Source organism: Rhinopithecus bieti, unplaced genomic scaffold (assembly GCF_001698545.2).
Source record: "Rhinopithecus bieti isolate Rb0 unplaced genomic scaffold, ASM169854v2 scaffold_30927, whole genome shotgun sequence".
Taxonomy (NCBI): Eukaryota; Metazoa; Chordata; class Mammalia; order Primates; family Cercopithecidae; genus Rhinopithecus; species Rhinopithecus bieti.
In genome coordinates, this window is record NW_016813672.1 from 1069069 (window position 1) to 1083148 (window position 14080).

Consider the following 14080-nt stretch of genomic DNA (forward strand, 5'->3'; position numbering starts at 1 on the left):
ATATATATAGAAAACAGTTGGATTTTTTTAGTCATTTTAGTCTTTTTTTGATAGCATGCTTCCTGAAAACTAGCCATGCTTGCAAAATTAATTCAGTATTTTGGTTTTAAGAATTATTTGTCCAGTCCCTTTAATAATAGGGATGGAAAGGAGATTCTCTATATCATACATGTAATGCACATTAAAACACTTTATTTCACACAGAACAGGCAAAATTCCAAGAGATCTTTAATGAAAACAACTGTATATATTGAGAAAACAAGCACACAAATTCCAAGATATTTACTTATAGAAAATCTACCCTTGGAAATGGAGTGATATAATTCCATCATTTACGTACAGTGACCTCATTTCAAGATAGGGGAATTGATATGTCAGAATCGCTAAATGATTCTTTGTCAACATCTATTTCTTGAGAAAGATGAAGATTAATTCTTCTTTTGTTCTAGTATCTCAGAAAAGTCACAGAACTTAAAAAAAAATTTTTTTCTGGTAGTCCAGAGTTGGTCATCCAAGAAGAATCCCACATGAAAAATAAGCTTAAATTTACTACACTGGAGAACAAGACTTGAGCCTTAGTTAGGAATGGTCGAACAGCGTGGAACTCTTTTCTTTCTTGATCAATTTCTTAAAATAGGATTCTTCATCAGAGGCTGAAAAGAGGAGGACTGTACTGAAGTATGACTTTCCATTACTGTGTCTTTTTTAGGAAAAGAAACATACATATATATATATATTGCTTTCAAGTCCCATGCAAATATTACACAATTAAGTTAGAAGGTTTACACAAAAACTCTGTTGGTTGGTTTGCATTCTAAAATCATAAACGTCTGCTGAAGGCTTGTCAGATTACATTAAATTGCTGACTGGTGATGCAACACGGTTAAAACTAAGTGCAACATAGGAAGGCTTCTCTCTGGCATTTTCATGCTTTAACCTTAATATCATTTTTGGGAACAACTCAACATTACTAAAACCTGAAACTAAAATGACAAAAGCTAAAAACTAAATTACATAAAATATTTCCATTTATTTAGAGTAAGATTTCCATAAATAATTTAAAATTTTTTTGCCTAAAGAGACGTGAGCTGAGTATATGTTACTTTAAATGAGATAGAAAAGGTCACCAATTGTTGATCTCTTTTGACTAGCGTTGACTTTAAAGGGCATGTTTGACTTTAGAAGAGAAAAATATGTAAGATATTCTATTATTTAAAAGTTAATTTTATCATAATCTCTTTGAAAAGCAGTCTTAAAATTTAGAGGATTTTCACTTTGTGATGTGGCCGAATGAAGCTATCGTATTCTTCGCAATTTTAGAAGTTCAATAAACTATAATGTGTACTTCTCACTGGTCAATGAGAAAATAATCGGTGGAAGAAAACCCTTTTCTCATTCAAAATAAAATAAAATTAATTCCTAAATCATTTAGTTATATAAATCATGCTCATTAAAATCTTCACAGTCACATCTTCGCTATTGTAAACAGGCAATACAAATCATTATCCAATGATTAAACTACCTGAAAATTATAATTTTAAACACTATTATTATTACATTGGCTTTTTAAAAACATAGTAACAATAATAATATGTTTACTACTGGATATATTTATGTGATTGGTGGTTGACCTTTGTCATGTTCACTGTTTTGTGCTTTAGGGTCTTAGCATTTCATACATTTTCAACTAGAGTTTGACAGTCTCAATGTTTAACATCTGAGCATTTTTCCAAGAACAACAATGTGACAAAAGATAATACAAATAAAAGTACTATATGTACTCAAAGCTTAGGACGAACCTATTCAAAGCCTCAATAGGCTTTTGTGGATCAGAACACCCATGTCACCATTGCTAACAGTCAGCTTTGCCCTCCCTGCTCACCATCGCTGGGAAGTTAAAATTGCCTGTGGACAAAATGGAACACCATAAAGCATAGACCAACACTTACCATAATTGTGGTTACAACCACTGTTCTGTTCTCAATAGCGGCTGTGTCATTGCCAAGAGTTGGTACATCTTGAATCAAGACTAACTTATCCATATCATTCCAGTAACCAACCTGCCAAATAGAGAACATGCTTGAAAACATATTTTAGAAGCATTTACTCTAGTTCTTCTTAGAACAATGAAGGGTATGAATAAGTAAGCAAACAAAACAAATGTAAGCAAACAAAACAAAAGCCAATGGGAAAAAAAAAAGTGGTTGGAAGTGTTCTTACTTGCTCATGAGCCAGTTTTCCTGGTGCTAAGGATCCTGTCTTGTTACATGTTTGGAAAATTTACTGTTTACAATAGTGGAGTGGCCAAGAGATTGGGAATGGGTGATTCCAAAAGGAATATGAGCACGGAGCATTATTTTATGCAGATCCCCTCCTCTAGTGAGATAGACTGGTGCCCCCAAATTAATTTGTGTGACTTTATCAATAAAGTTACAGGTTGTGTAGTAAAGGGAATGGCCAGATTTATAAGAAGAACATGTACGGAATATTTCCAAGCAAAAGAAACTTATATATTTTTAAAGCAAAACAGGAATGGTTTTAGTTTTGATATAACCTAGCCACTAGGTAACAATCTTACCATTTTTGAAATGCTAACTACATCAGAGATGAATATTAATGGTCAATGCTTTTGCTTTCAAATATTACATTTAAATTTGTATTTTTTCATTTTAAATTATTATTTTTTTATTTAGAAGTCAAACACTTTTCTTAAAAATGAATTAAGTAATTAAGTACTCTGAAAAGTAGTAAGCTACAATGGGATCTTAATGGAAATTTAGGATTCTTTGGTTTTTGCAGACCATTAAGCAATAATAATGGCTATTACATATTGAGTGCTTGCTCTGAGGCAGACAATGTACTCAATGCTTTTTAAAAGTATGAATCTTAAAGTTAATACACACAGCAAGTATGGAGTAGGGACAATTATTATCCACATTTTAGAGATGAGGATTCATTTTAGAAGGCTAAATAAATTACACAAAGTTACACTTTAGTAAGGCCAGAATTCAAAACTCAGGTCTATATGACACCAAGTCTACATGCTTTGCTATTATGCTACACGACCTCCCAAAATGGGTGTTCATTTAATGCTTGACAAACTTCTTTCCTGAATTTCTTGATTCAGTTGATAAAACTCATGTCTCCAATAAAATGTGTGCATTTGCTCACTGGTCTGTATTCACTATTTGTTCTAATATGTTTTGGAAGTCTCACTTGCTTAATCCAGGTTTCTCAACTGCCATGTTAGTATTTATGAGCATATTAAAATAGAGTAAGCATTAACATGTCAGAAAGAGGCACTAGATTATTCACAAGTGTTGCATATATAATTCAATAACAAAACAGATGGAGAAAAAGACTTTTTATTAATATGGCTTGCTACACTTCTTATTTTGATCCAAAATTAGAAGTTCAGCAAGTTTTTTCAATAGTCTATGTGAATCGATTTCTGGTTGACATTTATTAGTAATTATATGATAATTTTAATTTAAAACAAGTATATATTTGAGACCGACCCTCTCCTCAATTCTTACGTGTACTTAAGTCAGTTGATTCTTGTTAACTCTCCTTTCCACATGACAGTTATATGACATGAAAAGGGGTTTTACAGTTTAGCACTCCATTAAAATGCATCCACCCTGAAGAGCTCATCAGCCAATTTTCAGGAGAGACAATTTTTCTTTATTAATGAGTCCCACAACAGAAAGAATCACAGATCTGGGATACATTTTTGGAGAGTACGTAGATATTGGCAAGACCTTTACATTTTGCATTTAAAAACTAAACCATGTAGTTATTCCCCTTTTAAAGACAAATGATTCAGAAGTGCTGGAAAATTAAAATAAAAAGCAAACTTTAATTTTTTGCCTTATATCTACATGCAATTCTAGTTTAAAAAAAGAGAAAGTCATATGTTGTGATATGGGACCAATTAACGCTAGATTTCATGTGGACCATGGGCTTATTTAGAACTAAGTCTACACGAGGGGTCAGTTCCTAAAGAAAGGAATCCTAAAGTTTGGACCCAGACCTCACAGAAGATGGAATTTCTCTCTCCAGTCTTCATAGCATTTTGCATTTTATTAAGAACTTTTCCCATGACTGATTTCATTTAACAGGGAAATGGATATTTTCCTATAGACAAAAGTGGGTGAAAAGTGGTTTTGTAATGCTAGAGCAAAAATATGGAAGCATTTAAATCACTAAATTGATAAAGGATGTCAGAAAAATATTAATCTTCTTTGAACTCCTAAAGGTGATTTGTATGCAAATGTAATTATACTAAGATATGTGAGAAAATGTGTCTGTATTTAGGGTGGTCTTGGCCTAGAACAGAGAACAGATAGGAACTGAGCAGCTGTGAGGAGCTCCTATTCTACTCAAAATTGGTTCCTTGGAGAGCGGCTTTGACTAGACCTGCCCTGAAAAATCTGGCCTAATTCCCACACCAGCCCTAAACCCTTATAGGCAATGGGACTGAAGACGTTTCAAGATCTTGAAACCTGAGTCAAGATCTTGAGTGATGCTCTAGAGCTGCAGGAATTTTAGTTTCTACTGAAGCTCCACCTCTTTCTAGCTGAGCATCTCTAAGCAGGTTACTTAGTTTATTTAAACCTTACTTTTCGATAGAAGGAGAAAAAATATATATCTTATTTTTAGGTTGTCATGAGGATTGAATAAAAAAAGGCACATCAATCTTCCATTACAGTGTCTGGCATATAATGTGCTCTCAATAAATAAAATTTTTGCAATTAAAGATTTCTGAAACCATGCATCTCTGCAGCATTCCCTCTGGAGCCCTGGATGGGGGTCACTAGAGTGATAAGAAGATTCTACTGTACTTAGGAGCTGGGACTTCAGAAAGAGCTTTGTGGCTTCTGCTTAATGAGACTCTCAATCAGTTTTCCTGTTGCAGAAGTCAGACAAACTGATGGGTTGACTCTCTGATCTATTTTCAAAGATAGCTCCCTTGCTGGCAAGTGTTCAATTCATAAGAATGATTGCTCACTTCTCAGACATATTGCCTAGTTTCACCAGCATAGTGTCTCTCATGGTAGCTCATTTTTAAGTTTAATATTCCTGACACAATGCCCGAGTTGATCATTGCCGCAGAAAAACGAAGATAGATGAGTCTACACCATTTTATACTTCATATTTCTTTTAGGAGCCTTAGATGAATGTCAGCTGGGTGTGAAGATGTACTGTTCATCACTCTCCCAACTTATTCCTTAAGTTTCTCTTTGAAAAGTCTTAATTTTTGTTACCATCATGGTTCAATAGGCTATGAAAGATTCAGTACTATGAATAGCCCACTTCATATTACTTCTAGTTAGCACCAGCTTTCTTTTTCCACTGTTCTTTCTCTTATAGAGAATGATTTGACATTCTGCACTTAAAGTTTTGTAAAATAAGTAATTGTCATTTGCATTTTAAAAGATTCTGTTTAAATCGCAAATTTTGCAAGGTCTGGTGTATGGCAAGGAGGTGAGCCAGTCTTACCTTTGTCCACCTGTTAGCATTTAGCATTGTCCACCTGTTAACATTTTTAGAGGCCTGTGGAATATCCTATCTGCTCCCCAGCTAGCAGAGGATCTCCTGCTTAAAGCTTGCCTCTTTTTTGTTGCTGGCTGTGTGCTGGTAGAGTGGGCTCTTCTTAACATCTCCTTCCCTTTCTTCAGTCAATCTCCTTAGAAGAGCCTGCCCTGAGGTGCAGCTGGGCCGCCCGGCTGCTGTCCATCTCCTGCCACTCCTGATCTGGATCAGGTAGGCTCCAGCTTACCATGTATTAGCTGGCAGCCTCCACACAGGCTATGCCATTAAGAAGATGGAAATCTAGAGATGGTTTTCGTGGCAGCTCCAAACTTCTCATAGATATAGAAGCACACCCATATTGTAGTCTGAAGCAAAATGCAATTAGGAAAGCCTTTGCTATTTTCCATGTATCACCTTAACTTTAACAGTCCTGCCTCCAAGCCTTTCTTCAGGTTGTTGCCCCTTCCATTTCATCCTATCCAAACTCTAACATCCTGGCAATTTTAATCCCACCTCCTCCATGCAGCCTTCCTTTATTTGTTTTCCTCCAGCAGGAAATCATCTCTTCCTATGTAGATCAGTAAGGGAGAAAATACTAAGAGTTAAATATGTTTTCTCACTTACAGGCTTTGGATAAGATAACTCATTGGGCCATAATTTTGTCATTTGAAAAAAAGAGAAATAATACTACTCAAATTATAGGTTTGTCATGAGGATGGAATCATGCAAAGCACCAAGTCCAGTGCTTAGGGCACAGCAGGCATTTCATAAATTGCAGTTATCATTATTACATACAAGCATAAAAATATATTTTGGAAATTTTTTTAAACAGCCAAGTACAGCTTTTATATAAGGTTAACTTGAGTGTCTGTTTCCCTGAACATCCTAGTTCCTAGATAGCAGGAATGTTAAAAATTACATGAATTAGCTACAAAATACTTATAACCAATTACTGTGGTGGGGCTGTATGGTTGCACTGTATAAAGTACCTCTTGAATGCTGGGAACACTGCTGCTATACCTACTCACATCTTACCACTAGCAGAATTATCTTCCCAAATCCAGGAACCTAGCACCAGCACCTTCCTGAACAACTTAGATGTTTCTCTCCCTCTCAGCCTAACAATAATCTTACCATCCATCTTCTTTCTCTTTTGCTCATTGAAATTTATCTAGTTGATTACTTCAAGAACACCCAGCCTATTCTAAATATGTTCACCCGTTAGAAGTAATTTTTTGGTACTTGCTCTAATAATTTCGTAAATGACTACCTTGAGGTGCTTATGTCTCTTTACTGCTTCATGTTCTGTTCTGCAGAGCCAATTTTGTTTTGTGGAATTCCTTTTGTTAACCCCACCCAAAATATTGCATCCATTTTGGATAAGGGATATAAACAGTGTATAAATTAGTTTGTTTCAGCTTGGGCACACTACTAAATATCAATTATATGACACACACATTTATCTCAGCATTGATTATAAAGACAGTACTAAAGTATTTGTAAGTACTCACAAAAAAGGGAAGTGTCCAGCCATCTTTCTTCTGTATGCCTTTAAAATGTTACATACAAACTAGGTAAACAGAGAATTCTGTTTTTCAGTTTGATTGTGGCTCACCTTTCTAGGTCCTGTGCTTTTCAGCTCAAACACATCCATTGTATAATTGACTCTACGCCCATAGTGGTCGAACTGAACATTCCCTGTCAGCCCTTGAATTCGAACCTAAGTGAAAAAGAAAACCACACGTGTTCACTTGCAATTTCACTTATAGGAATTTCAACTTCATCTGCTGGGCTTACAACTACTTAAAAAAGTAGAACTATAAACTATAACCAACTAACTGAAATGCCATTAGGTATTTGAGCTATTGGGCTAGAATCTGAAAGAGGAATATCAAAGGGATATATAAGCAATTTTGCTATACTCCTGAAAGAAGAATATGTTTTATTTGTTTTAATATTATAAAGTTTCCATTTTACTAGAAGAATCCTCCGTCAATTATAAAGTATTTTTATAGGAATGACAATTTTTTTATGGTTACTTTTCAGTTTTATTTGTATACCTACAAAATGGATTAAATAACCCTGATACGTATGCCAGATCATATTCTCACCTTGCTAATATTAAAATTAAGATATAAGAATCAAAACCATATAAGGACATTTTTGAAAATACTGAAATATATTTTATTCCAAATTTCCTTTTAATTTGCTTTTACCTATGTTTTGAACCCGTGACATTTCAGAACATTTAAAATGTAACATTAAATATGTATATATTACCTTAATTATTTGAACAAATAGTGTTGGTATAATTATAAAAGACTGAAATAAACTGACTACTTAATCCAAAGTTACAAAGCAATTTGAAGATCTCCAGAGGTAGTCATTATTTCTGGTTCTGGAATGTCCCGGGACCCAGGTGGGCTTATACTTCCTGAACCCCTTGTGGTTCAGGAAGTGGCTTATACTTCCTGAACCCTAGCTAACCTTGTGGTTAGCTAGGCCCATGAGACTCTTTCTGACATGTGAGTTGTAAATAGGCAGGACAGGTAATATTATTAAGCCACAGAATTTAATTGCCAATTTGAAACCTGCCCCCAACTATCCATTTCCCTTTGCAGAATTCAAGATGGTAACTGCTCTGCCAGTCTATGTCCTTGAGTGACTACAATTAGCCAAGTGCCCCTGCTAATCTAGCATATGTCTGAGTAAGCAAAGCTCCTTTGTTGTTTTAAGTCACTGCGATTTGGGATATTACAGAAACATAAGCTAGCTTATCCTGACTATGCAGCCACACAAAATGTAAACAGCAAAATTCTACCTTGTATTTTATCTAGAAATGTCCCAAAAATGATGGCTTGATATATTTGAGTAGCAATTGTAATACGTATTTGTGCTTGGGTAAATTAGTCTGTTTTTTGAACATTCAACTAAAAGAAGACCATGAAATGAACTGAACTTAAATAAAATTGTGAGTTACCTGTTTGAGTGTCCTCTCCATGTCAATTCCCTGGCCCCATGGAGCAGCGGGATTTGCCAGACAATCCCCAGCATTTCCTCTCCTTGAGATATCAATTTTCTGCCTCCTAAGACTTCGGAAAGTTTCAGCCATCACAAGGACTCCATCATAAGTCAGAGCAGAGGTGTACTAATCAAATGAAAATGAATATAATGGTAAATGTTAAAATCTTATCGAGTGCTAGAAATGGTCTGGGGTCTTTGTAAGTTTATGACATAAAGCACCATTCTATCTGAAGGATGGTTAAATTACTGATAATTAATTGACTCTAGCTTCAGAAATTTCTATTCTTGCTTTAATATAAAGCCTGTATACCAAATCTTATCATCCTGACTTAAAAGGAGAAAACCATTCTGAAAATAGAAATTCTAATAAAACAGTTTTCCATCAGTTGGTAGAAGAAAGACCCTTAGGCAAGGTCTTTCTGTTGTGTCCTAGTACAAATAGCTAACGTATCAAAGGCTAATGCAGCTTTGTAATCTGCCTTGTAGTCAGTTTCTGTGCTTGAGCCCCAGGAGGGCTGGGCCTCTTAATCTTTTCCTCCTCCGAAATGCCTAGCAAGGTTCCCTGAGATTTAATATAAGTTCATGGACTTGAAGTATATATCTTTGTTCAGTCTCCCAGAAGAATGAGTGGAATTGTTTATTGTTATTCAGAAATATGATGCCAGAAATAACATCTCCTTATTCAACAAATGTGTATGCATCAGTGACTGTGCTAAATAGGAATGGATATTGCCACACTACACCCAATGAAGGTGCATAGGAAGGCAAAGTCATTTTGTTAAGTTTTCGATATAACCTAGGATCAAAGTAGAGATGTGAAGGATAGACCATCTGCTTCTGTCTGAGAAAAGAGTGAGCTCCCCTCCACCTCTGAGAAAAGATTATTAAGGTTAGGAGAAAAAGTGAGGAAAGGTTGAGATAAAATGTAATTTTCTAAATATAAAATAAATCAACATGGGATTGATTGCTTTTGGCAGACATTTATTAGAAAATTCCTGAACACATGGAAATGGGGCACAATTTTCTGGAAGCATGACAGATCTACTTATTCAGGAAATGTGTATGTACTAGTCACTGTGCTAAATAGTATCAACTGCTAACTACCTATCATGACAAAAACTACATTGTCTCCTTTAGAAATTCCATATGGTCAGTTCCTTATAATTAATACCTTATATGCCTGTATGAGCAGTAGGTCTGTGCTGTGGGAAGTGGAGGATGATCTCCTTGATTTTGTGCTTTCAAATGAAGACAAATCATTTGAAATTCCATTTGTATAAAGTAAACTTAGAGCCAGGCATGGTGGCTCGCACCTGTAATCCTAGCAGTTTGGGAAGTTGAAGTGGGTGGATCACTTGAGTCTAGGAGTTCGAGAGCAGCCTGGGCAACATGGGCAAACCCCATCCCTACAAAAACCGCAAAACATTAGCCGGGTGTGGTTATTTCCACCTATAGTCCCAGCTACTTGGGAGGCTGAGGTGGGAGGAGGATTCCTTGTGCCCAGGAGGTCAAGGCTACAGTGAGCTATGATCATGCCACTGCACTCCAGCCAGAGTGACAGAGAAAGACCCTGTCTCAGAAAAAAAAAAAGAAAAGAAAGTAAACTTAGGCAACATGGATGTGAGACACAGCAGCCACCATTACAGGGAAGAGAAAAACTAAAACATGGATAAAATAAGGAGCATTAATTCTAACAAAGAACTGTTCAATAGTATAGGATATAACTCTTGTATTAGAAGTATTTAACAGAACCATGTAAATGTCCTATATATTCCTCTAGGACTTGACAAAACAAGCTTCTGGAGAGACATGCCCTTCACAATTATTGGGATGGGGTAGCTGAGGAAAATTAAGGTGTTCAAGCAAGGTACTACACCAAAAATGAATGTGCCTCCTCCCCTGCCTGACCCAACACATCTTTGAATAGAGAAAGTCATCAAATCATCTTTTTTTGTTAAGGCAAGAAAATAAAAATGAGAAATAAAGTGAATCTTGCTTAAGTCGCAAAGGGCAAGAGAAAAGTGCAATGCTAGTACTTGAGGACCAAAGGAGGAAAAAAGAAAAATATTGTTGCTTTTTTTCAGGAAGAAAAGCTGAGAAGAGATGGCACCAAAAGCAAATGCACTTGCTGTGTTTTAAAAAGTGCATTCATTTTTATGAAATATGTGAACCAGAAAAAAGAGCAGGTATCACACAGAGTGGTGCACAGCAAAGGAGACATTCAGCCAGAGCGGCAAAGACCTGGGATTTGACAGGTCATAGAGCTGGTAGATGGAAAGAAGCAGTAGTTTAAATCAGTTTTACTTTTTCAAAGGATGTAATTCTTTTCTATGTGTCTTACTGTACTACAATCCAGGGAACCACAGTTACGGGCAGACAACTTCTAGGTGGCACCTAGAAAATTCTTACTAATCATTTCATTTTTAGGCAGGGTAAATAGTGCCCTATAGTTATTTACTGCTCTGATAAGTGATTAGAATGATGAAATGATTTCATTTACTAAGATTTATAGATAACAAGACAGAATTGGGCAGAATCATGGTGCAGTAGAGTAAGTATGGGATTAGAGAAGAAAGAACTGGGATGAATTTTAATTCTGTGACTCATAGGTTTATGGGAATGTGAAGCACATTTTCTTGGCTATGGAGTATAAAACAGAGCAAAATGAAATGAAACAAGATAATAGTGACTCTCTATTATGGTTATTATGAGGATGAAATTTCATATCATATCTGAGAGCTCTTTGAAAAATGTACCAGACTCTAGCTAGGAATCATGAAGACTACAAAGATGAGTATTTGATGGTTACTGCCCCAGAGAGTTTATAGGAGTGAAACAGTAAGTGTGCAAATAATTATATTAAATCCCTGATGAGAATTGCCCAATCAAATACTATGGAGAGTACAGGCGGGAAGGAATCACATTTACAAAAAAAAAAAAAAAAAGAAAATATTTCATAGGGAAAGTGGAATTTGAGATAAAGCCTTGGAAGGTGGTTAGATTTCGACAGGTAGACATGGTGGTGGAGGACTTTTGAGGTAAAAGCATGTGCACAGGGAGTGATAAAGGGTGGGGAAATGCAGGGCAGCTCACATTGGCTGGAGCAACAGAAAGCGGATAGAGGGTCATGCAACTGTAAAGGCTTGATTGGCCTATAGAATGGAAGACCTTGATTCCAGGAGATTTTTTTAAAGCAGGGAAGTGACACGATCAGAAGTCATGCTTTTAATCTTGGTTGAAAAATTAAACACTTAAGAGTACACTTTAATTATAATCAATCCTCATTATTTGTGGTTTCTAAATTTTCAAATTTTCCTCCTTGCTAATATTTATTTGTGATTCTTAAATCGATACTTATGACACTTTTGTGGTTATTTGTGGAACTGTATAGAGTGGTGAAAAATTTGAGTAACTAACACACAAGGTCCCAGCTGTGGCTGAACAAGGAAACACTGTTTCCTTGTTTCTGCTCTCATACTGTAAACAAGTGTCCTTTTTGTGTTCTATTTAGTGCCATGTTTTCTGCAGTTTTGTGCTTTTTGCTGATGATTTCACTGTTTAATATGGACCAAAAGCATAGTGTTGACGTGCTGTTTAGTGTTCCCAAGTGCAAGGAGGCTGTGATGTGCCTTATGGAGAAAATGTGCATGTTAAATAAGCTTCATTTGGGCATCAGCCACGGTGCTGTTGGCCAGGAGTTCAATGTCCATGCACCAACAATACATTAAATAAGGTTTCTTTAAACAGAAACACCCATAAAACAAGGTTATGTACTGAATAGTTGACAAGAAGTTTGTAACCAGAGGCTAGCAGAACTTAACCCTATATTACCCCTGGGAGCAATAGTTCTATATTTACTTATTCAGTATTTAAAGAGACTTTATAGAACATAACTACTGTGAATAATGAGAACTAATTATACTGCATTTACTTATTAAATGGCTACTGAATGCCTAGCATCATGCCAAGAGTTGTGACTGATAAGACGATTATATAACAGAGAGGCCAAAGCTATAGCATAGACAAGTCTAGTTGGATATAATCAAATAGGAGACATTAAAATAATTATATCCTGTGTATTCCATGAATCTGGTCCCTGACTCAAGGACTGCCAACTAACATATCCATTTAATAATTTGCATGTATTTATCTGTCAAATCAAAGGATTGGACAACCGTGCTTGACACACAGTGGACATCCATTTAATGTTCTGTTTTGAAATTCTATTATTTTATAAGGCAGTGAAGATGGTATGCCGAGCTGGCAAAATTCCAGTATTTCTGAGAAGAAATTGACATAGTCACTATGAAATATTATAATTAGAAAATAGAAGCAGAGCTGAGACCCTTTAGCCTTAGATCGTGTTTTTCCTAGGCTTGAATTTCCAAATTACATATAAAACTTTTTACTGGAATACACTGTTAGTAATAGATTAACAAATGATGATGATGGTGCCTTATTCGGTAGGGGCTCAAACCACTAAGTTGGAGTTTAAGAAACATTATGCCATAATTTAACATGAGGTCTAAGAAAGTCATCTATCTGTTTAGTTTGATCAAATATGCTTATGATCAGAAATTTACCAGCCTTTTCTGAGCAAATATTAATAGCATACTTTCACAATATCAGTCAGAAAACAATGAAAACAACCAGATTTTTCACTGTTAATTTGAAAGAGAACTTTTGCAGAAGTTTGTATATTTTACATTTCTGCTAATTTCCTAATTTGCCTACTCATTGCAAATCACTTCATGAAGATTTCTGTGTGGAAGAAAAGTTACAGATGTTCTTTCACATTTGAAGTATTTAGTTAACAATTAAAACATATATATAATTCTGCAAGGAAATTCATATGTATAGTACTGTAATAATAATAGTAAACTGCTTGAGCTAATGTCTAGCAACTCTACTCTTAAATACAGAAATTTAGAAATTATTAAGTGCATGTGCAAGGCAGTTATAAAGACAAAATGCTTTTTTCCCATGCCATACTATGTTTGGCAAAATATTAATGGAAAAACTGTTTAATAAACTTTCCATCTTAAATTTTGAAACTGTCAGTAGTACAGTAGATAAAAATAAACAAATACCTTTGGAGGAGTCTCAGATCCTGGATACTCTCTCTGATCTAGTTTCTTCCAGCGATCCATTAGTTTGATGACCATAGGTGTATTAAAATCTACCAACTGGAATCCAGTAACATTGGCTCCACCATGTATAAACCTCTCAAGAGAAATATCCTTGAATCCCTATAAAAATTGATGCAAAGATTGTTAAATTTAGTTTATTGTACATGGCAGCTCTTCAATAGTAACATAAATTAATGGCCTATACAGATTAAAAGATTTTAAATAAAGCAATGGCTAAAAATGTGGAAAATGATAAAGAAGATGTGGAAAATCTAACTATATCTATTTAGCTGTTAAATTCTGTAATTCAAAATCCAATAAATGGGCCGGGCGCGGTGGCTCAAGCCTGTAATCCCAGCACTTTGGGAGGCCGAGACGGGCGGATCACAAGG

At 35.5% G+C, this 14080-nt stretch overlaps 1 protein-coding gene across 4 annotated transcripts in view; it reads right to left on the reverse strand.

Moving 5' to 3' along the window:
* Nucleotides 1–14080, reverse strand: part of GRIA4 (glutamate ionotropic receptor AMPA type subunit 4) — a 399983-nt gene that overhangs the window by 80387 nt on the left and 305516 nt on the right. For 3 of the 4 annotated variants that reach the window (XM_017848864.1, XM_017848866.1, XM_017848865.1), the window contains exons 7-10: nucleotides 13650–13808; nucleotides 8516–8683; nucleotides 7151–7255; nucleotides 1950–2060 (exon numbers count right to left, since the gene is read on the reverse strand). In XM_017848864.1, the coding sequence (XP_017704353.1) occupies nucleotides 1950–2060; nucleotides 7151–7255; nucleotides 8516–8683; nucleotides 13650–13808 (543 nt within the window). Of the gene's footprint in view, nucleotides 1–5; nucleotides 654–1949; nucleotides 2061–7150; nucleotides 7256–8515; nucleotides 8684–13649; nucleotides 13809–14080 lie in introns of those variants that run through there. The other variant, XM_017848868.1, reaches the window with a different exon arrangement.